The 22,737-nt window shown below is 39.5% G+C and overlaps 2 protein-coding genes across 6 annotated transcripts in view; both read left to right on the top strand.

The window, feature by feature from the left end:
* The window catches only part of LOC127421735 (protein turtle homolog B-like), a 110,595-nt gene extending 91,269 nt beyond the window's left edge, over positions 1-19,326 (top strand). Inside the window, exons 12-22 of one of the 5 annotated variants that reach the window (XR_007894083.1) lie at positions 783-906; positions 4,181-4,356; positions 4,474-4,700; positions 5,366-5,450; positions 6,265-6,426; positions 8,309-8,354; positions 8,974-9,060; positions 9,909-11,546; positions 12,106-12,151; positions 13,768-13,898; positions 15,274-19,326. Coding sequence is in view for 1 of the 5 variants with exons in the window: in XM_051664804.1 (XP_051520764.1) it covers positions 783-906; positions 4,181-4,356; positions 4,474-4,700; positions 5,366-5,450; positions 6,265-6,426; positions 8,309-8,354; positions 9,909-11,550 (2,462 nt within the window). In the remaining 4 variants the exon portion in view is untranslated. Of the gene's footprint in view, positions 1-782; positions 907-4,180; positions 4,357-4,473; positions 4,701-5,365; positions 5,451-6,264; positions 6,427-8,308; positions 8,355-8,973; positions 9,061-9,908; positions 11,551-12,105; positions 13,899-15,273 lie in introns of those variants that run through there. The other 4 variants (XR_007894084.1, XR_007894085.1, XR_007894086.1 and 1 more) reach the window with 4 other exon arrangements.
* A 3,175-nt stretch (positions 19,327-22,501) lies between these two features.
* Positions 22,502-22,737, top strand: part of arhgap32a (Rho GTPase activating protein 32a) — a 41,135-nt gene continuing 40,899 nt past the window's right edge. Inside the window, exon 1 of the mRNA XM_051665849.1 lies at positions 22,502-22,598. The gene's annotated coding sequence lies outside the window, so the exon portion shown is untranslated. The remainder of the gene's footprint in view (positions 22,599-22,737) is intronic.

Raw genomic sequence — 22,737 nt, 5'->3', positions numbered from 1 at the left:
GTGGGGGCTCTATCTCAGCTGTCACGTCAGTGAGTTTGCAGCGGATGACAAGTGATGTGTCAGCGTGTGTGGAACCTCACACATGCATTATTTGTTTGGTGATGGACTGATGTCATGACAGTGCAAAGATTATGCTTAATGAGAGAGCAATTAACAGCCCCTCCACTGCTGCTGTGTGCTGATAAGAGATGTGATGGAACTTCTGACTCCCTCCTCCACTTTAGCACCCTCCTATCGTCCAACACTTTCCTGCTCTTATCAGACTGGGTCAGTCTGGGCTCAGCTCTTGTTTACTGTCTGCTCAGAAGACATAAGTGAGAATAGGTTGAGGTCAGACAAATGAATCTCCTACTCTTAAGTTCCCCATAAATCCCTTGTTGTCTGACAAGGCTAAATCCATCTCCCAAAACAGTTATGTTGGGACAAACAACCTGGCCCAGTGCTTATAAGAATATTCCAGATTCAATACAAGTTAAGCTCAATCAACAGCATTTGTGGCATAATGTTGATTACAGCAAAAACTAATTTCGACTCATCCCTCGTTTATTAAAAAAAAAAAAAAAACAGCAAAAAGCGCAGTTACAGTAAGGCACTTAGAATGGAAGTGAATGGGGCCAGTCCGTAAACATTAAAATACACAGTGTTTTAAAAGTAAAAAGTAAACATATGTGTTAACATGATTTAAGGTTAGTGGTTTGTTCAAATCGCTAACCGTTTGTATGACAAAAGTAATCCTTTCCTTAGCAGGCACTACTAATTAAATAAATAATTCTATGTTTCAGGCACTAGTCCACATGCGCCAACCAATGTCCATGTGTCAGCATCCACAAGCTTCGCTAACGTTTCCTGGGGACCTGGATATGATGGAGGCTTTGAACAGACGTTTTCGGTCTGGTACGGCCCGGTGTAAGTCATGGCAGGACCCCCACTACTTATAGTTGGTGAGGCTATTTTTTCCCAATGTGTTGAAGCATACAGTGCATTCAGAAAGTATTCGGACCCCTTCATTTTTTTCACATTTTGTTATGTTGCAGCCTTTTGCTAAAATGCTTTAAATGATTTTTTTCTCCCCACATCAATCTACATACCATACCCCATAATGACAAAGCAAAAACCAGATTTTTGATAACTTTGAACTTTGAATTTTGATCAAATTCAGACCCTTAAATCAGTACTTATTTGAAGCACCTATGGCAGCGATTACAGACTCAAGTCTTTTTGGGTATGATGCGAAAAACTTTGCAAACCTGGTTTTGGGGATTTTCTGCCATTCTTCTCTGCAGATACTCTCAAGCTCTGTCAGGTTGGATGGGGACTGTCAGTGGACAACCATTTTCAGGTCTCTCTAGAGATGTCTGATGGGGTTCAATTCCAGGCTCTGGCTGGGTCACTCAAGGACATTAACAGAGTTGTCCCTAAGCCACTCTTGCATTGTTTTGGCTGTGTGCTTAGGGTCCTGTTGGAAGGTGAACCTTCAGCACAGTCTGAGGTCCTGAGCTCTCTGGACCATCATTTAATTAAGGATAGCTCTGTATTTTGCTGTGTTCAGCTTTCCTTCAACCCTGACCAGTCCCCCCTGCTGCTGAAAAACACCCCCACAGCATGATGCTACCACCACCATGCTTCACTGTTAGGATGGTATTGCACAGGTGATGAGTGGTGCCTGGTTTCCTCCATACATGACACTTGGAATTGAGGCCAAACAGTTCAATCTTCGTTTCATCAGACCAGAGAATCTTGTTTCTCACAGTCTGAGAGTCCTTTAGGTGCTTTTTCATCTGTCTTGCACTGAGGAGAGGCTTCCGTCTGGCCACTCTGCCATACAGCCCAGATTGGTGGAGTGTTGCGATGATGGTTGTCCTGCAAGTTCTCCCATGTCCACACATGATCTCTGGAGCTCAACCAGAGTGACCATCGGGTTCTTGGTCACCTCTGTTACTAAGGCCCTTCTCCCCCAGTTGCTCAGTTTGGCCAGGCGACCAGCTCTTGGAAGAGTCCTGGTTGTTCCAAACTACTTCCATTTAAGAATTATGTAGTCCTCCCCAGATCTGTGCCTCGACACAATCCTGTCTCTGAGCTCTGCAGGCAGTTCCTTTGACCTCATGGCTTGGTTTTTGCTCTGATATACATTTTCAGCTGTGAGACCTTATATAGATAGGTGTGTGCTTTTCCAAATCATGTCCAATCAATTGAATGTTCCACAGGTGGACTACAATCAAAGTGTAGAAACATCTCAAAGATGATCCAGAGAAATGGGATGCACCTGAGCTAAATTTCAAGTGTCATAGCAAAGTCTGAATATTTATGTCATTGTGATATTTCAGGTTTTTCTTTTTAATAAATTTGCAAAGTTATCAAAAATCTAGTATTTGCTTTGCCATTATGGGGTATGGAGTGTAGATTGATGCAAAAAAAAATAATTTAAAGCATTTTAGCATAAGGCTGCAACATAACAAAATGTGAAAAACAGGGGTCTGAATACTTTCTGAATGCACTGTGTATAGCACACCAAGCATTCCATTTGGAGGCAGGGCTGTAAATTAAATTAACCAAAAGAACAGTTCAAACTCGTTTAATTTACATCTCACTGTTTTTCCAGAAAAACACAATGTTCAAGACCTGTTCTTGCTTTTAAAGCCAAATTCTTAGGTATTCGATTAAAAGGCAGTTACCTCAAGCTGACATATCACTACATAGCATCTGTGATGCAATGAATAATATCAGCAGGCTCTGTGCCATGCCAAGTGATAAAATGTGTACATCTAGCCAATGTAATGCAGTTACTCGTCATTTTCATGACTTTCCTGTCGGAAACTGACGACACGAAGGCATAGTGAATTGCTTATTAAATCAATGCTTTCTGCCATGAAGGTTCATTCAATCATTCACTTAAATAAGAAATGATTTTTTCTCTGGAAGCCATTGCAATAAATATGAGAAACAAATCATGTGTTTTCCCTGGGAAAAGATTTCAAATATGAGGGCTGTTCAAGGCATAGTTTATTTGTTGGACACGAGAGTATATAGGACTATACACAATTGATGCTTAGCTTCTGATATATCTTGGTTTTATGATATTTTGTACCAAATATGGTCTTTCCATTGAACCTGATTAAAAACATATGATTCTGATTGAAGTTGCACCAGCTCTATATTGTCCTGAGCAATTTCACTGCCATGTTTAAAAGTCATTTTTATGTCAATATTACAATAACAATATCATGATTTTAGAAAATAAAAACAATAATGGACCACAATAAATACATAAATAAAAAAGTGCCTATTAAAACACTATTGTTTAAATTACAACTGCAATAAAATAAAATAAAATTAAATAATTTATTTTAAATAAAAAAATAAATAAATGAAAACAATTTAAAAAAAATTTTTTTTTAATTTAATTTACCCACAAACATGCACTTATACATATGTAAACATACCAGTATGTATCAGGCACATTTATACCATACCTTGTGATGAGTGTTAAAGAGATAATTCACCCAAAAATGAAAATTCTCATTCATGCCATCCCAGATGTGTATGACTTTCTTTTTTCTGCAGAACACAAATGAAGATTTATAGAAGAATATCTCAGCTCTGTAGGTCCTTACAATGCAAGTGAATGGTGACCAGACCTTTTAAGCTCCAGAAGCACATAAAGGCAGCATAAAAGTAATCCATACGACTCCAGTTGTTTAGTATATGTTTTCTGAATCGATGCAATCGCTTTGGGTGAGAAACAGATCAATATTTAAATCCTTTTTTACAATAAATTTCCACTTTCACTTTGGAATATTTGGAATCACTTTGGATATTAATAGCAAAAAAGGATTTAAATATTGATCTGTTTCTCACCCACACCTATCAGATTGCTCCTGAAGTTATGGATTTAACCACTGGAGTCGTATGGATTGCTTTCATGCTGCCTTTATGTGCTTTTGGAGCTTGAAAGTTCTGTTCACGATTCACTTAGATTGTATGGGCCTACAGATCTGAGATATTCTTCTAAATATATTCGTTTGTGTTCTGCAGAAGAAAGGGATGGCATGAGAGTGAGTAAATGATGAGACAGTCAAAAAATTTATTTTTAAAATGCAATTTACATAGCAAATATAGAATTAAATTGTTGCAGTATGATTACAGTATGGCATCAATGTAACTCTCTGTCATCATCCAATAGGAAAGTGAAGAATGATTTAGGACCACATGATTGGCTGTCCATACCTGTGCCTGGTTCTCAGACGTGGTTGATGGTACAGGGGTTGGAGCCAAAGACTGCCTATCAATTCAGTGTGCTGGCCCAGAACAAACTGGGCACTGGCCCCTTCAGTGAAGTAGTCACTGTGACTACAGGAGGTTAGTGATACTTCCCTTTACAAACACTTTATAGTGAAATGGACCTCCAAATGACCCTACACATGAAATGCAGTTATGTTTGTTCAGCACAATCTCTTATCTTCCTGCATGTCCCAGGGTATCCTATAAGTACCCCTGAACCCATGGTGCTACTAACTCCACCACGGTGCCTGACAGCCAATCGGACACAGCAGGGTGTATTGTTGACATGGCTTCCTCCAGCCAATCACTCTTCACCAATCGACCGATACATTATCGAGTTCCGTCTGGGAGAGAGGTGGGAGGTTCTAGATGACTTGATTCCTGCCACTGAGACTGAGATCATAGCAAGAGACCTCATTCAGGTAACACATTGGGTTAATATTACTACTATGTCTACAGAAATGATAAAATGGACTATGTTAACAGTTCATTTCTGTAATTAAGGAATAAATAAGGGATAATATACAGTCAGTTGGTCATTATTGCAAAATTGGAAATAATGACCAGCGGCTAATTGCCAAATAAATAAATAAACATGACAAATTGATACGAGTTCAAATTATTTTATAATGTGAGAAGAAAGAGACCACAGAGTGAAATGCAGGAAATAAGTTGCATGGGACAACTGAAAATTATGCAGATTAGCGGTCATTATACTTAAGTATTTGACCACAGAAAGCCAAAATTGACCAATCAGAATCAAGTAATAATAGTAGTAATATCAGCCAAAGTAGCCTACAGTTAGCAATTACACAGGAGATATTTAATGGAATGATGTCTTCCCATCTATCACCAGTGTTCACTTCAGGGTGCATGGTAGCTATGTGATTATTGAGAGAAATAGCATAGTGAAAGAATGCATTTCTGTTAAAAAGCTCAGAAGATATTGTTTTAATTCAGTCTGACATACATACAGTTCAGAGTCTGCGACACATGTTCTCATTTTAAATCCTTTGGTAGATCTGACACTTCAACCTGCTGGCCTCACAGGATTTGTGACCTACTGACCTGTTTCTCTGTCTCCCAGGACTCTTGGTATGAATTCAGAGCGCTCGCTGTAATGGATGATCTTGTCAGTGAAAGCAGTAATGTGGTGGGAGTATCAAGTACAGGTGAGAATAAGGGTGTCACTAAACGGCACGAATTCATATCTTTAGCCACCTAGGGCTTCACTGCCCCCTGCTTGTCATAATAGTTAATGCCCTCGTGCTTTTTTTTTTTTTTTTTTTGCTATGTAGCAACTAAATGCTACATAGCTATGTAGGCTGCAGTTATACCAATACCATGCCATAGGGCTGGGCAATATATGGAATAGCACAATATATTTACAGTGATTTTGCTGGTGATATAAATGTACCAACATTGCAATAATCGCAAAGATTATTATTTGACCACGTCATTAGACTAGTTTTGCAATGTTAAGGCTCAAAAAATGAGATTAAAAGTTGATAATGATCACTGTGTTGGCATTTTTCATGTGTTCTCAAAATATTTTAGTAGAATATACAGTATGTAGACACATACTGCTGTTTATTATTATGTATTGTGATATCTTTGTGGTCAATTAGCTAGAATATTTTTTCTGTCTTTTACTTCTTTACTGTATCTAATTCCTAAACATTTAGAATTTTGTCTACAATGGTTGTTTTGTTAAAATGATGGTTCCTCTTATTGAAAACAACAACATTTTAAGTCATTTCAGAGCAAATATATAAATATAGATAAATATAATGTATAAGATCAAAAGTCTAAATTATATAGAGATATATTTTGTATCTATGTTGGCCTGCCCTATGCCATAGTCTGCTTTATGATTCACACTAACTGAAGCATAGTCAGTCACCATGTTCACCTGCTTTGTGATTAACACACTTGCTGCATTCTTCCATCTTTATTTCACGTTCTGGAGTGTGTCTCCTCTCTCAGACCCCTTCCCTCCCACAGAGATCTCAGACGAGGGGCTGGCCAAGCCAGTGGTGGCCGGTATTGTGGCCACCATCTGCTTCTTGGCGGCTGCCATCTTGTTCAGTACGCTCGCTGCGTGCTTCGTCAACAAGCAGCATCGTCGCAAACTGAAACGCAAGCGAGGTGGGTCCCTTTAAAAAACAGTTATGTGACTTTCTCTTGTAGTGCTGTTTTTAAAGCTGAATTGTGTAATTTCTGTACAAAATTGAATTTCAAAAACAACACAGCACAAAATAATTTTCAGTGTCAGTATTTCTGTCTTGTTTTCCAGTAAAAATACCTAAACTAGAGGTCGAACAAATGTGGATTTTGCTGATACGATAACTAAGCTGGTGGAAAAGGCTGATAACCGATTCATCGGCCGATAATTTTTTTAATCGCTTTATTGAATGTTAAAACAAATTCGTAGTTTTTCCTTACTTAACAGACATAGATGCTACAAGAGTCCTAAATTATTAAAATTGCAGGTGCAGTTTAATTTGCAACCAAAATCCCAATAATAACCTTAAATAAAAAGAAAGATTTGGTCCATAGCGCAGGAGTTTTAACTGTAAACAAGCCCGAAATTTAGCTCCCTGCTCACACAAACACATAAGGGAAACAAAACATGCACTCTTACAATCATCTACAATGTATTACAATATAAACACTATAATATAAACACTATAATATAAACACTATAAAGTAAACGTGGTCATAACCTGTAGGCTAATAAATACTGTATGAGCAGTAATTCATCAACAGTAGATCATCAGCGATCCAGTAATCAAAAAAAATCTTTTCCCATTTCTCTAGGGACACACAAAACATACATTTACTTGAGAAGCAAAAAGACATAAGATACTAAGTTTGTTTTCAGAGAAATCTTAACAAAATTGAACCTTTTCATGAGTAGGGTCTAAATTCCTCTGCAGTGCTTCCTGGAGTGAGTTATGAGTTATTTTTGCACGTGACAGCTGATAGAGGGGGGCAGAGTGTAGACGAGTATTTTTCTTCTTTTTAATTTTTAAAAAAATTTTTTTATTTCTTGTCATAAAAAAAATACCGTATATAATATAGTAAACATGTAAACAAATGTGGTATGCCTTCTGTACTGTTTTTGTTTTATTTATTTCGTTTTTATAACTGTAAAAAAAACAAATGAACAAATAATATCAGCAGTCTGGTTTGCCTGTGCACTGTTTGACATTTCAGACATTGTGTTTGTGTGTGTGTGCGCGCGCACACGTGCGTGTGTTTGTGACAAGCGCTAATGTAAACAGACTTGGCTGCGTGCATGGTTTAAAAGACTGTATGAGTAACTGTTTGAGCGAATATAAATAACAGACACTTGACCAGCGCAGCCTGTGTCGGCGCCAAAGCTGATTTGAATCTGGCAGCTTGTAACGTAACTGGCTGTTGCAGAAACACATATGTGTGACGCTACTCTGCAGGGACCAGTTATTAACATATGTGTGATGGTACATATGAAAGGGTTAATGAGTTTTATGCTTAACAAAATAAAATACTATTTGCTGATGAAAAATAGACTTAATTTAAAGGGAAAACATTACCCCATTGGCAAGTAGTTTTTTGCATAACATTTGAACCATAAACTTGAAAACAAGACAACAATACTGACTAAGAAAATAATGTTTTGCATATTTTTTTTATTATTGTTTTTAAACAGGTTTCCACCTTCTTTCACCTAACAGACACCATCTCACATTGGTCGAGCAAACTGATAGTCCCATCCCAAACTTATGCTAGTGGTTGAGCCAAAATGGCTGTTTGGGCCTGGTAGGGCAAACAAATGGTTTGATATTGTTTAGATTTTAAGGGAAAATAAACCTGCGAGTGGCTAACTTATTGTTGTCTCTGCATATTATGCAGGGTAAGGAGAAAGTAGGCTATTTTAGCATCCAAAAATGTATACACTTTGGCTTTAAAAAGACAGTGGTTGTGATAAATATGATCTGAAGCATACTGTCATGCTGATGCAGCATTGTGTTATATCTGTCCTTAGACCCTCCGTTATCGATAACCCACACAAGGAAAAGCATCGAATCTCCGTAAGTACCAGTGCATGGTTACATCGATCATACTTTGCACTTTTGCAAATCTGTTGACTCCCAGGATCCCTTCAGCACATGGCTTCAGAGAGCATGAGAGCATGTACAGTTGGGGAAATCAAACCGCTTACCCCAGCAGCTGCTGTGTTACTGTGAGAGATGCATGGAGGAGGATTTGAGTGGTCACTAAAGTGGCTGCTATAAATGCATCTGTGCTTACCTCTGCTTTTCAGCAGTGAGATGCATTGATTTGCCATTACAAACAATCTTCTCTAGCTTTTTCTTTTTTTGCCATTCAGTCAGGTTGTAACAGAACCTTTCAATAGCGCAAGAAAATATAATCAACATGCTTATCCCTCTCAGCTCTTCTGAATTAGTGCAGGCATGGCAGCATGTCACATCCACATTTAACCAGAGCTAAATAGGGGGGAGGAGAACATTTAAGGTAGCATCTGCATCCCAGTTTAAACTGGGATTTACGCTATTATCCGATTCCATTCTGGTCTTCATAGAGCTGCAATCTCATGCTCCCATCGCACCCATTTCCACATAGCATTGTGGAACCGTAGTCTGGTTGACGGCCGACTCGGCCCCGTCTCTATTGTGTTTCTCACCGCAGGCCTCCTCTTACCCCCTTGCCTGGCATTGAGCCCTACTGGGAAGAGCCAGACAGGAGCAGCTACAGGCCCCCATCCACCAGCCCTCAGTGAGTGCTTGCACCTGCACCTCTTTATGCGGCAGGCGCTAGTATGCGCCTGTCTGCAGTAGATGCATGATTTCAGTTTGTGGTGCAGAGCTAAAATGCTTCTTTGGGGGAATAAACATCTTCAGTACTCAGCTGCTCCAAATTCTGACAATCGATTGATCCCTTAAAGTTAGAAAGAGATGAAAAACTTTGTATAAAAATATAGCTGATATTATGTTAGCCCCTCGTGCCTGTATGACTTGCGTGTTCTGTGTCATGTTCTGTTTCTGTTGTACTCCATTTTGTCTCCTTTTGACACAATCGTTCTCTTTTCTTAAAGAGATAGTTCAGCAAAAATGAAAATTCCAAAATCATTCACTCATTCACTCACTCTTGTTGTGTTGTTCCAAACTCACGACTTTCTTTCTTCTGTGGAACACAAAAGGAGGTGGTAGGTAGTACGTTATCCTCAGTCACCATTGACTTTCATTGCATCTTTTTCCATACAATGATAGTGAATTGTGATCGGAGCTAACATTCTTCAAAACATCTCCTTTTGTGTTCCTCCAAAAGACAGAAAGTAATAACATTTTGAAACGACATGAGAGTGACTAAAAGATTTCAGAATTAAAATTTTCGGGTAAACTATCCCCCAAGATGACCTTTAAATGAAGGTCAATTTTTTTATGTAAATAGTATTACTTTGTTACATTAACAAATAAACATGAAAGTGTAAAATCATGCCATTTCCTTGAGATTATATTTCACGTGTATAAATGTTGCATGGCTCTTGTTTTGATATTTTGGATTTTCAGGTATGGTATCCCCCAGGGCTCTGTCCTAAGCCCTATTTCTTTTTTGATTGATAGGCTGTCCTCTGGGAAGATTAGTCCTGAGAGCATCACCTCTTCCAGGCCCCCATCTCTGGCCAGCATGGGTGGCCACGGCCTTTATGTGAAGAAGCTGCCAAGCCCCAGGAAAGAAAAGGAGCTTTCCCTCTATAAGAAAACCAAGAGAGCAATAACCAGTAAGAAGTACAGTGTGTCCAAGCATGAGGCAGAGGTCACCACACCCATCGAGCTGATTAGCCGTGGACCCGATGGCCGATTTGTCATGGACCCCACCGACATCGACACTTCCCTCAAACCCCGGCGCATTGAGGGTTTCCCCTTTGTGGAGGAATCAGACTTGTATCCTGAGTTCCGCCAGTCAGACGAGGAGAACGATGACCCAGGGCCCCTACCCCCAGTCATGGCCACCCTCAGGCCCCAGATATCCCCTGTGTCCTCCAGCCAGGAGTCCTACATGCAGCCCCCAGCCTACAGTCCTCAGTTCCAGAGGCCCATGGAAGGTATGAGTATCTTGGAGGGTAGTCGGCTTCAGGCCACAGGGCAGAGCCGGGTCTCCCATTTTCACAGGGTCTTCCCTCCAGGGCCCTTCTATGGCTATCTAGGTAGTGGCGCTGAGGTGGAGCTTCACCCTCCTTTTTACATGCCTGATGTTAGCCCTCGTAGCTCTGCCATGTCCTCCTCACCATCATATCCCCCCGAGGGGCTGTTCCGCCATCCCACCATCCCTGAGGAGAGGGAGGAGCTGAGGATCCATCAGTATGGCGCTTCAGGCCATGCCCTCCCACTGGTGCATAGCCCTCCCTCCTCTCGCTCGACCGAGATCTGGCAGCCTCCTGACTTCCCCTTTCTGGGTCAGGAGGGTCCCCGTCTCGCTCTTCAACCACATCATTCCTCATATCTCCACCGGGACCTCCCTGAGCCCCCGCCATACCCCTCCCACAGTCGCACTCTTGGCACCACCTCTCAGCTCCCTTCAAGCTCTGCTTTCCTCCAGCTGGAGGCCCCGAGAGCCCACCTGAGCAGATCTCCCGGCAGGTTCCCGCCTCAGGGCCCTTCAGCCAAGCATATAACTATGCAACAGGCCCAGAGTCTGGGGCAGTTGAGACACACTGCCCACGGTATGGGCGTACCAGTGTTGCCTTACTCAGGCACCACTGCCCGCATAGGGAGCCCAAGCACACTGCACAGTGAGAGCTCAGACGGCTGGAGGTCCGAGGCCCAGCCTTGGCTGAGCCCCAGGGCGGTGCGGCGGATGGATCTTGGCCTGCAGCAGGTGGTCCTGCAGCCGTCACGACTCTCCCCTCTCACCCAGACCCCTCCCAGCTCACATGCCGGCTCTCCAGACATCCTCATCCGCCCTCCTCCCCGTCCCAGCATCCTGCGGCCTTCACGCTCTCAAGAGATGCCCGAGAGTGCCCGTCACCCTGCCAGTGTCTCCTTCTCCCGGAGGTCTCTCTCCTCTTCCCCCACCACCTCACCCACCCAGGGCCAGAGGGCCAGCCTCAGCTACCCCACCCACATGGCCTTTGCCACAGCAGCGGCCAGCTACCCCTCTCAGTCCCCTTCACCCCCCACGGAGAGCAGTGATGCTTTTGGCCAGATGCCGTCTCAAAGAAGGACAGATGAGGAGATGCTTCCCTCAGAACCCTCTCCAGGGTAGGTGAACCGTACCATTGGAGGCTCCAAAATGACAAAGGAGATTGTTATTAATCATCAGTGCCACAAAAGCAATGCTTTCATGCTTTTGCAATGTTAAATTAAAATCTTCTACATGTACATCTTAAACTGTTTACATATGCACCAGTGTCCATGTCCTCCAGTATAACTTATTGGGTTCACAGGATAAATTTCCATATTTTTTTTTTTTTTCAAAAGCCTACTTTCAGTGTAATATTGATTTACAAAAATTAATACATTTCTTATGGTTAAGGGCTTTTCTAATGCATCCATGATGACCCCATGGCTCTTCCTTCTTTGCCCTCTTTTGTGGGCTGACCACATCATTCACCCTCTCCAGCTTATTTCCTTCATCCCGTTCACTCCCTCTAACTCAGGGCTTTGACCATCATGGTGGCCTTCTTAGGCGGCCTTCATTGCCAGGGATGAGTGTGCACTCATCTCTTGCAACATCACTCATCCTCATCTAGAGTAGAGACGCCGCTTTTTCTCTGGAGGCTCTGGTAGTCTTACCCTCTTTGTTTTTGATTGATCTCAGCTATCTGGGCAGCATTGTTGTGACCAGGTCCTCTACACCACAATAGGTAAGGGTCGAATCCATGTCTGAAAGGGGAGGGGTTTGCAGGCGGGGTCTTAAGTCATTCTCATTTAAAGGGGAATGACAGACTTTTCAAGATTTTGATTACATGACATAAATTATAGATTTGTGAAGAGTTACTTGCTCCCTGCTAACAATAAGACCAGCCTAAGCTTGTTTGCTGGTCTTAGCTGGTTTAAGATGGTCTAGCTGGTCTCCCAGCCTGGCCAAGCTGGTGCTTAGCTGGTCGGCCAGCTGGTCTCACAGCCTGACCTGCTGGCAAGTGCACAAAACTCCAGCAAACAGACCAGCTAAGACCAGCAAACCAGCTTTAATATGTATTTTTCAGCAGGGCTTATAAACACTGCAGTTTTTTTCTTTTTTTTTTTAAACATTTCTATGAGACTCAAGTACAGAAAATTGTCCGTTTTTTTTTTTTTTACAATATTTCACACTTGCGCCCTTTCAGAGGCAGACTTGGACATTCCCCTTTAAAATTTTGTTTCCATGACAAAAATATCATGCATGCCTTCTCTAAATACTCTTCCTCGATCCCGAATCAGTAACAGCAGTTCTCAAACTAAAATTTCTTGTCACATCTGTTGTTCTAGTGGTTTGGTTCATTTCTTTTATGTAACTGTTCTTTGCTGGCCATTCTCCCCTCCCTGCCATCTCTTCTCCTGTCAGCATGGTGAAGCCACTGTACAGTGTATTCATGGTAACCAGAGTGTGTTTGATGTGACGGATTGTAGTGCTCAGTATGTCTACCTCCCCTCTCTATTAACCACTTTCACTTTCTCTTTCCACAGCCTCAGCAGCAAGGGACACTGTCTATAAACGCTTTGTGTTTCTGTGCCTTGTGAACCCATGAGTTGTTGGCTGACTCTTCAGTATGGACGTTTGAATGTCATGATCTCTGCCATGATAGAGGAATGGCATGTATGATAAAAGACAACACTTTTCAGGACACGTGACCTCGTTGTGGTCAGTTTAATAGAAACTTGAACTCAGTGTGCTTACTGGGAAATTGGATTTTGGCTAGTAGTAATTTGATTGGACAGTGCTGGCAGCATGGCAGCAGTGTACAACGTGAGGTAAAAGGTTTTGTCATGCTAATTTAGGTTCATTCACATAGCAGCTGTAGAAAATGAATAAAAAGTGCTAACTTCAATTTAGCAGACTAACCAAACTAATATGATGTGCTTTTAATTTAGTACCCACGCGCTGTACTTAATCAAGAAGGATTTTTGTGAAAAATTATTTTTATTTGGAAATTTTTATGTTAAAAATGAAAAATGTTGAACAACCAATTGTAGTTAAGATCATGATTTCATTTAGATAAACCGTAAAAAAAATAAAAAAATAAATAAATAAAAATTCTACATAATATCTAACAAGAGTTATTTTGCAACTCGTCCAAAGTTGATTCATTGCTAAATTGCACAGCACATGTTGATGAATGGTACTTTTGTACTTTTGTCACAAAGGTATTAAAATTGCATCTGACATTGGGGAGCCCGAGAGTTACGAGAAGTTCCAAATCTGAGTTTAAACACACCGATGGAGGGCAGTACACCCTGGTGGTTGTGTAAAGTAATGCAACATTATGTTTGTCCCTCACAGGGAGCATCTAGGAGAAGTGAGAGTCCCTGCAGGGTCTGAGAGTTTTGAAGCACTGATTTATTATTGTATTAATAAAGCCAAGAAATCATCAGCCAACAAGAACAACAACTCCAGATTCAAGAAAAGGACAGGTCAGTTTCATCTCTATTTTACATGCTGGGAGAAGTACACATGTTAGCTATCCTGATATCCCAATTACTTTATGTGATCATTTGTTTAAAGGAACTTACTATACAGCTCTATTGGCAGCATGGTGTTGATTATTACAGATAATAATTTCGACTTGTCCCAGTTTGTAACATACAGAAACATGCACAGTATAAAATGTCAATAATGCATTTACAGTGGATTATAATGCTTACTAACTTTGTTTGTGCAAAGTTGCAATTGAATTAATTTCATATCATAACCATCAAACTGTAAATTTTGCATTATACATGCAAGGATACCAGAAAGAGACCATTTACATATAGAGACCATATAGAAAAGTAGTCCCATTGTTAAAAGGACCAGTTAAATAACTTTACAGTTCAAATAAAGGCATTTTTGTATAGTACAGATCAGGGCTTCCCAAATGGGGGTATGTGAGGGAACTCAAGGGGGTTCGTGAGAGAGTGTGAGGTTGCATATATAAATATTTCTGTCATTTACAGATTTTTAAAAACATTTACGGATCATTCAAAATTTGTCCTTTATTTGACCAAAAAAAAAAAAAAAAAAACCTTAAACCAAGCATGTACATTTTTCATTTTAACCATCCTTGTGTCATTGGCTTCAGTGCCATTTTCTCATCGTCAGTCAGTTGCATGAGAGCGTGCACTCTCTCTCTCTCTCTCTGTCTCTCTCTCTCTCCCTGCTCGTGTGTGTATGTCAGTGAGAAGAGAGCAAGAGTGCGTGCTCTCATGCAACTGACTGACGGTGAAAAAATTTCACTTTTTAATTCAAAGTTATTCATTTCATTATCAGCAATGCAATCATGTTTTAAACGTATCCTTCATTAACCTGACATTATTTGCCCTGTAGTCCTGAAAAGCAATAGGTGATGGCTGCACCTTCTTGGCCTGCCCTGTACTGTTACCGCTTGTATGCTGGTTCTGTTCACTGCCGAACGGACTGGTTGATGTAGGCTTCTGATGGGTCTTAAAGGTGTCACTTAGGCGCCCACCAATATTTTATTTAACAGCTGCCGAAACTTAAAATATAGGCTAATGTATAATTTCCTAAAAAATATAAATGTTTTATTTCATAAAAATATTTCTGGAAACCCAGATTATAATAGTTGCTACAGCCCTGGCTTTGTTACTTTGGACGGGTCAAAATTATTCGCTGTGGGAAATGTCACCATGCCACAGATACTGTTGATAGAACTCAACTTGTTTTAAATCCCAGAATATTCTTTTCATAAAGTATGTAATAGTGGGCAGTTAGTATATTTCAGCTTGCTGTTTTATATGAACTTTAGTTTTGTATGCTCTTGCAGTTTCTCATTTGTTCTACTGTCTCTAGATATGTCGTCCTCTCAGACCCTGCAGCCGCATGCATCTCAGGCCTCTGAGCAAAGAGAACATCTCAGCTCTCCCTCCAAGAAAAAGTGGAAAAGTCCACTTAGAAAGCCTCCCTGTCTCCATCTTTCCTCTCTGCTGCGTTGGCTTCACCCCAGAGAAGACAGGAAGTCACTCCTGGCCAGTATGGACCCAGCCCCCTCAAACTATGGCTCTCTACTCTGAGAGCCCTCCGAAATACACTAACCTTATCCTTGTCCATTAGCAAAAATGTACAATGGATATGCTCTCAGTACTGTTTTGTAATCAGTCTAAACTAGAAACGATTTATTATCTTCGTTTGGCACAATATCCTACACATACACATATCTGTATTTTCTGTAAATTTACACAAAGGTAAAAGTACAGGGGTGCTACTCTTTTAGAAGAAAGGAAAAAGGACAGGAAAAGCTCTTTGTTTCATACTGAAAATAAAAGAAAAGCAATCCATTACATTTTAGGAAAAAGGCCACTTCAGTAATTGTAATCCGTTATTAAATGTCAGAATTGTGTATATTGTGAAGGATAGAGAGTTTAATACTCTGTACAGACATGTCCCTCAAGATGTGATAGGGATTACTACAGGGTTTCTTATCTTCCTTCTACAAAATATACCTAAAAACAAAACAGAAAAAAAAAGAAGAAATAATCTGGCACATATTTCAGCACTTCTACCATATTTTGTGCAAGCTAACATATTTCATTTTGAATGACAAATGTGGTCTGTTTCTGGCAAAGCTTCAACAGTCTTACAGAATATGAGGGATTAAGCCCAAAAAGATCAACATAATTTGTTCCATCAATTTTTTTTAAATTTTTTTTTTAATTAAAATATTACAAATTAAATATAAAGCACAGAATATCATAGAAATTGTAAGCTTCAAAAGACAGGCTTTGGTTGGCTGCAATACTAAACAGGTTATGGGAAAATATTTGAACAGCTATTCAGTTATTTATGTTGTGAACGCTCAGATTGAACCAGTTTTGAATTCCAAGCAAAGGCAGGTGGAAGAGAACACGTTGATATGATTTACATTCTATATTATTTATGACACATAGGCCTACTATTGAACGGTTTAGGCACTTTTTTATATCAGTTTGAAGACATTATTTAAAGACATGACAGCTAAAGTGGTTGGAGGTAGAATAATATTAGCCCCCTCAAAAAAGATTCAGGTTCACATTGAATGTTAGAAATATGCTTTTTGACAAGTTCAGATGACATATTTACCAATGTAATATTTAAACTAAAGTACAGTTATTTGGTCCTTGTCTTGCACAAATGTAGTTAGAAGTGGTGAAATGCATTATTGCGAGGATATTATCATGAGGATAAATAATAATTTGATATATGTTGCTTTAGACATACACAAAGTTCAGTAGATATTGTGCAGACTAATGAAGATATCAGTATAACAGCAAAATGAAATAATCAGTGTTTTCTACAGAAGTGAACCTCCAAAAGTGTTCTTTTTTTAAAACAATTTTCAAGTTGATTAAATTGTACTCTTGAATTCATCTTTAGTACTGTATGTATCATCCATCTCAGCTCACCTGAATAATAGCAAAGTTTGTGTGAATTGAATTATTAATGATTTCAGCTGTTCATTGTATCCAGAGTTCACTAACAGCTGCTGATTAAGCTAATCGAGCGTTTAGTTTAGTTTAACCGATGGTGAATGTATGGTTTGCTCTTAGAAGATCAGATTTATCTGAATATTTTCAATGTGGTTCAATGTGTTTTAGTTCATTTAGATGCCAATGCGATCAACTCCAAAATGAATCTTCTCCAAATTTCTCTTATGGGGTTTTTGTAGCTAAAGTTTAATAATTAAGTACGATGTAATAGGAATGTGAATATCTTGCAGTACTTGAACCAGAGTATACAAGCAGAGAACACTGGGATGAAATTCTGTGAATAAAGATTCACAGAATAGTCACACTTTAATTGCACACAAAAAAGGTGACATTGAGTGTAGACGATTTGACTTAAGTGCCCAAAAGGCTGTTTACTTGTAACATGAAAAAAAAAAAAAAAAAAAAAAATCAAATATTTCACTGCACAGTGATTATTTCAACATATGTCTTTGTCAATTGCTTTTCACCCCACATGGTGTGTACCAATTCATAAGGCTGCTTTAAATATGTTGTCTCCCAGAGGACGGGGGCAGTGGCTATTTTAGCTGTCGGGAGAGAAATATTAGACTTAACTGTTTTTGCAACACATCCTGTCTATACAAGTTCTGTCAAGAACACGTCATACATAAGTCCTACAAAAGCCACATAATGTTTACATGATCTAGAACTAACGTGCGAGGATGTAGGCACATTGTACACATTATGACTTGGTGCTATGTCTTTTCGAACTCGTGGTGCTGTGGTTCAGAGGTTAACACAAACTCACGCACAGTCCTCTGTCTTTAACTAAACTAGCTTCATTGTGGTTTCCTTTGTTGAGTTCTCCGGGTGTGTAGGACTGCAAGCAATAAAAACCTATTTCACAGGGCAGGTCCTGTGCTCTCACTATGTTTCACCATGGAAATGGCAAAGGTGTTTAGTACAGTTCCACGGTCAGATTTCAAATGTGCTTACATTATTAAGTAATCATAAGAAAAACCCAACATATATAGAAAGGTTTATAAAGAAGAATTTGCTAGACTTGAGGAGGCAGCATATCAATATGTAATATGTGAAATGTACTCACGGTATGATAGTAATGTTTTTATTTAGCATGGTAAGGAACTGGGAACATAAACAGGTGTGAAAGACAGCATTTCTGTTTTATAGCGTTCTTCATGGACATAGCGGAGTAATGCACCCTTGCATAAATCTGTGACACTGATTAAAAATGCAGATGCAGTGTCGCTTTATATCTGTGGATGGTGATTGACAGCGTTGTATTTTATCCAGCTCCTCTGGTCTCTGAATGGAGCACCCATCAAAAACAATTTTCTTGTTGAATATACTGTATACGATACTGTACAGGTAGACATGCCCCTTTTGGCTTGTAATGGACAAATGTCTAAGAGGGTTAATTGGAAATGAAGTGTCATATTAACTCTTTGATTGCCTGTATTCAGTTATTGTGCTTACTTCTTATGGTTCTTTGTGAAACTTTATTTCCTTTTTCTGTTGATTGAACAGTACTAACATTACATAACTGAGAAAGTTACTCTGATTTCACTCATTCAGACCTGTTTGTCTTGTTTCAGATAAAGCACATCTTTTTGTTCTTTATTCTTTGCTGTTCATATTACAAGCACTGAAATCTTAGAATGTAATACTGCATTATGCACTAATTTACGACTGTTTTAACATTAAACCTCATTCTTAGAGAAAGTGCTTACTTTAAGCATATTTCAAACTGCATTGTTGTGCTTTTTAACTGCTTTTAAATTTGTGTTGTACATTGTTTACAGATTATATTATCTGAAGAGGTATTGTGGGCAAACATGTTTTTCATCCTGACACCTTAAATGCAATGTATAAGAGACTGTTCTCATATGAAGAAAAAGAAAAATCATAAAATAATATATTTTTTTCCTGATTTATTTGATTGAATGACTTGACCGGAGGCTTCTTTGTTCAGTTATTGGATTTATTTCAGGTATTATTCTCAAACAGTATGGTGCTGTACCAAAGCCTTATGTAAAATATTACTACAATGTATTGTTTGATTCTTCTGCCACTGCAACTGGAATTTACCAAGAAATTGCTAGACAAAACTGATTATGACACATGGTGCGGTGTGCCTCTATATTCTCGTCCTTGATTAATACTCCAAAGTGTTTTTCCACGGACATTCGGTGTCTCCACATGCTCAGATGTTAAGATATGGTGCCTGGTGTCTTCATGCTGCTAGGAGTAAATGTGAATGGTGTTTCATTTCTGCACAACCAACATCTGAAGTGTGACATTTTAACCTCCACAGTAGTTGATTCAGCATCTTGATATTAAAAGGGAACAACCCTGCAGTAAGCAATGGTATTTTTAGAGAATAAACAAAACCACTGTTCTACCACTGTTTTCATATTTTGTTTTCACATTTATTAATAAGTCTTTCTGAATAATAGAAAACCCCAATCAAAAAGAATATGCTACCCTGACAAATCAATTGTCCCTGACAGATCGATACCAGACCTGGGAATGATAAATATGGTGTTACATGTCTGTGTGCTGTCTTTAACAGCCCAAATTGCATTGTTTACATCACCAGAGGCCCAGATATGCACATTTTGGCAAGCTCTATTAAGTTGACATTTTACAACGCTTTGGTCCATGTAATAACCCCATACAACTTTTTGTATTTTGATATAATAAAAAAATATAAGAGTGTGTTTATTTCTGTACGAGTGATCTTTTGACCGTAAGTACCGGCATTGACCATTAGAGGCCACTATTGTGTCATTTTAAATCAGTAGGTAAATCAGCAAAGCATATTAAAGGCGCGCTCAGGGTGCGTCACAAACAGCTCCCTAGTTCAGTTGATCAGGGAGTCGGCCATTTCTGGGGCTTTCTCAATCGTAAAATCGTTCTAGGGCACTGAAACTTTAGCTCCCTGAAAAAATCCCACAATGCACCAAAATAACACACAAAAAAAAAAAAAACGGAGCGTTTTTGCTCAATATGTTCCCTTGCCGGAAATGTCGTCACGTCTTCTGAAGTGTCTCAAGTCGTTAGAAGACAGACACAAGTGTAAATATATGATGTCAAAGCCTTATTTTCTCTTTTAAAGAGATGTTGTTTGTAATGTCTTTAATTCATAATGACCATGAAAGGGAAACACTATTTTAATTAAATTTTAAAGTTGTTAAAAGTAGGTTTCAAATACACTCTTTTATATTTTTATTTCTTTATTTAATGTCATTTGTAATTTCATAATAACACTGTACGTTTGAATATCTTCAACGGAAATAAACGATAGGGTCATTTATACAGCAATGATGCTGATTATTAACAGCTGTGCTTGAATGCATGAGGTTGTTATCAAATGAGTTATAAGTGTCCCAAAGTTCTGTGGATGAACCCTTGCCAGTGCCCAAATTCATCTTCACAATATATTGATTCATGACATAGGGAGCTGATTAAGACATACCCTCAGTACCTTTGTCTCATCTTGGACTCACACTGACACCTAGCGGCTTGGATGCAGCATCATTTAAAATTAATAGTTTTTAGTTTCAGATGCCATTGTAGAAATTTAGTATTCACAGTCAGCCATGATTACTTTAATCAATGAGTGAAAGTGTCCAATAACAGGACAGTTACTGAGAATAAGCGAGTAGTATTTGGCTGGTCATGTGATTCTAACATGGCAGGCCTCATGCGCGGACCCTCTCCATGTAGAATAAAACAGCTTTTATAAGGTTACTGATATGACTGGAGTCTTCATTTTAATGTGAGTGGTCATTATTTCCTCCATATACTGCAAAATTACAATTCATGTCTTTAGAAGTTCAACTTTTTAATGAGGAAAAAATTACTGAGTGCACCTATAAGTGCCTTTCACACACTGATTGAGTTTTTGCATCTGTCCCCACTGATTTTCAGTTGTTCTATGTAAACATGGGTTAGACAGATACCTTTGACCATGTCTCGCTATCATAATTCGCCCCAATCAAACACATTTCCTCCAAAAAAGGATGCATTTTACAGTGTTTTAGATGGGAAATCTATGCCTTCTCAAAACCAAACGCAGCAAAACCTCCGGTTTTCCATCTAAAACACCATAAAATGTGCCATTTTTGGAGGAAAGGCTTTTGGAAAGTGGCGAATTATGACCCATTTTGCCTTCCATATATTTTCAGCATCTCGCGCAGGAGCGCCTCATTTTTTAGACACCATGTCAGGTTAAAAACAACTTCTTCTGTTAAAAGCGCGGCTCATTGCGCTATGTCTAGCATGTTGGGGTCATTCCTATGTTCCCAGGGTCCTATGTTCCCCACATTTATAGGGTCCTATGTTCCCAGGGTCCTAAGTTCCCCATATTAATATGGCACATAATGCACACATGGCAAAGGGTTCTATGTTCCCAGGGTCCTATGTTCCCCACATTTATAGGGTCCTATGTTCCCAGGGTCCTAAGTTCCCCATATTAATATGGCACATAATGCACACATGGCAAAGGGTTCTATGTTCCCAGGGTCCTATGTTCCCCACATTTATAGGATCCTATGTTCCCAGGGTCCTAAGTTCCCCATATTAATATGGCACATAATGCACACATGGCAAAGGGTTCTATGTTCCTAGGGTCCTATGTTCCCCAGATTTGTAGGGTTAGGTTTAGGTTTAAGGGTTAGGGTTAATATTTATGAAATAAATATTATATGGATAATATTTATGAAATATTTTTAACTTGAAACGGGTCAAATTTGACCCGAACACAATAGGAAGGTTAATGTGTGTTAACAGAATATTGAACTGGGGAACTTAGGACCCTGGGAACATAGGACCTTCGGAACTTAGGACCCTGGGAACATAGGACCTTCGGAACTTAGGACCCTGGGAACATATAGGACTTTGGGAACTTAGGACCCTGGGAACATATAGGACTTTGGGAACTCAGAACCCTGGGAACATATAGGACTTTGGGAACTTAGGACCCTGGGAACATATAGGACTTTGGGAACTTAGGACCCTGGGAACATATAGGACCTTGGGAACATAGGAGCCTGGGAACATAGATATGCTCCCATCATGTTTAGCGCAAAGCATGCAGCGTTCGGTCTGAACTGCCCCTTTAACGGAAGGTTTGCCACGAATGACTGCTGTCATGAAGGAAATGTTTTCCCACCCAGATAGGTGCAAAGTCCTTAACTAAAACAACTCACACGCCCTTTTTCCTAAAGTGAATGACTAACATAGATAAAGGCACACTGTAACAAAGTCCTGGCACGAGTCTCATGGACAACGCCCGAATTGGTCAGATAATGTGGCAATTATAGTGGTGGTGATGATTAGTCATTGATTCCAATGCAAAGTTGAGACAGGTTGAACGAGGTTTTGGTGAAGTCCAGATCCATCTTGCTCGTGACCACACCCCCAAACACACGCACTGAGTTTATCAGGTGATGCAAGAGAAAGAACTTTTTCTGTGTACTGCCTAGAGAACGAGCTCATTCATTCATAGAGCTCATATGTACACACATGACGAAGGATGCTTTTGTTTGACCCCCCCTTTCATCCACATCTATAATAACGGATATATACAAGCGGGATAAAGCGAAACGGTTTCTGGATTTAGATTTGATTTGGAGAGTAACGCTGTAAAGCTGCAACAATCGCAGATCGGTGAGTGATTCATATTGTTCTTTCCTCTTTTCATTTAAGGAGATTCTGTACTTGTAAAAATTATAAGTTCGATAAATCCAAAGGAAGAATATACTAGTTTAAGGTTTACTCTTACATTGCGTCTTTTTGGTGTGGTCTA

Source organism: Myxocyprinus asiaticus, chromosome 31, assembly GCF_019703515.2.
Source record: "Myxocyprinus asiaticus isolate MX2 ecotype Aquarium Trade chromosome 31, UBuf_Myxa_2, whole genome shotgun sequence".
Lineage (NCBI taxonomy): Eukaryota > Metazoa > Chordata > Actinopteri > Cypriniformes > Catostomidae > Myxocyprinus > Myxocyprinus asiaticus.
The sequence above is the reverse complement of the archived record's forward strand: the minus strand, read 5'-3'. Positions and strand labels throughout refer to the sequence as shown.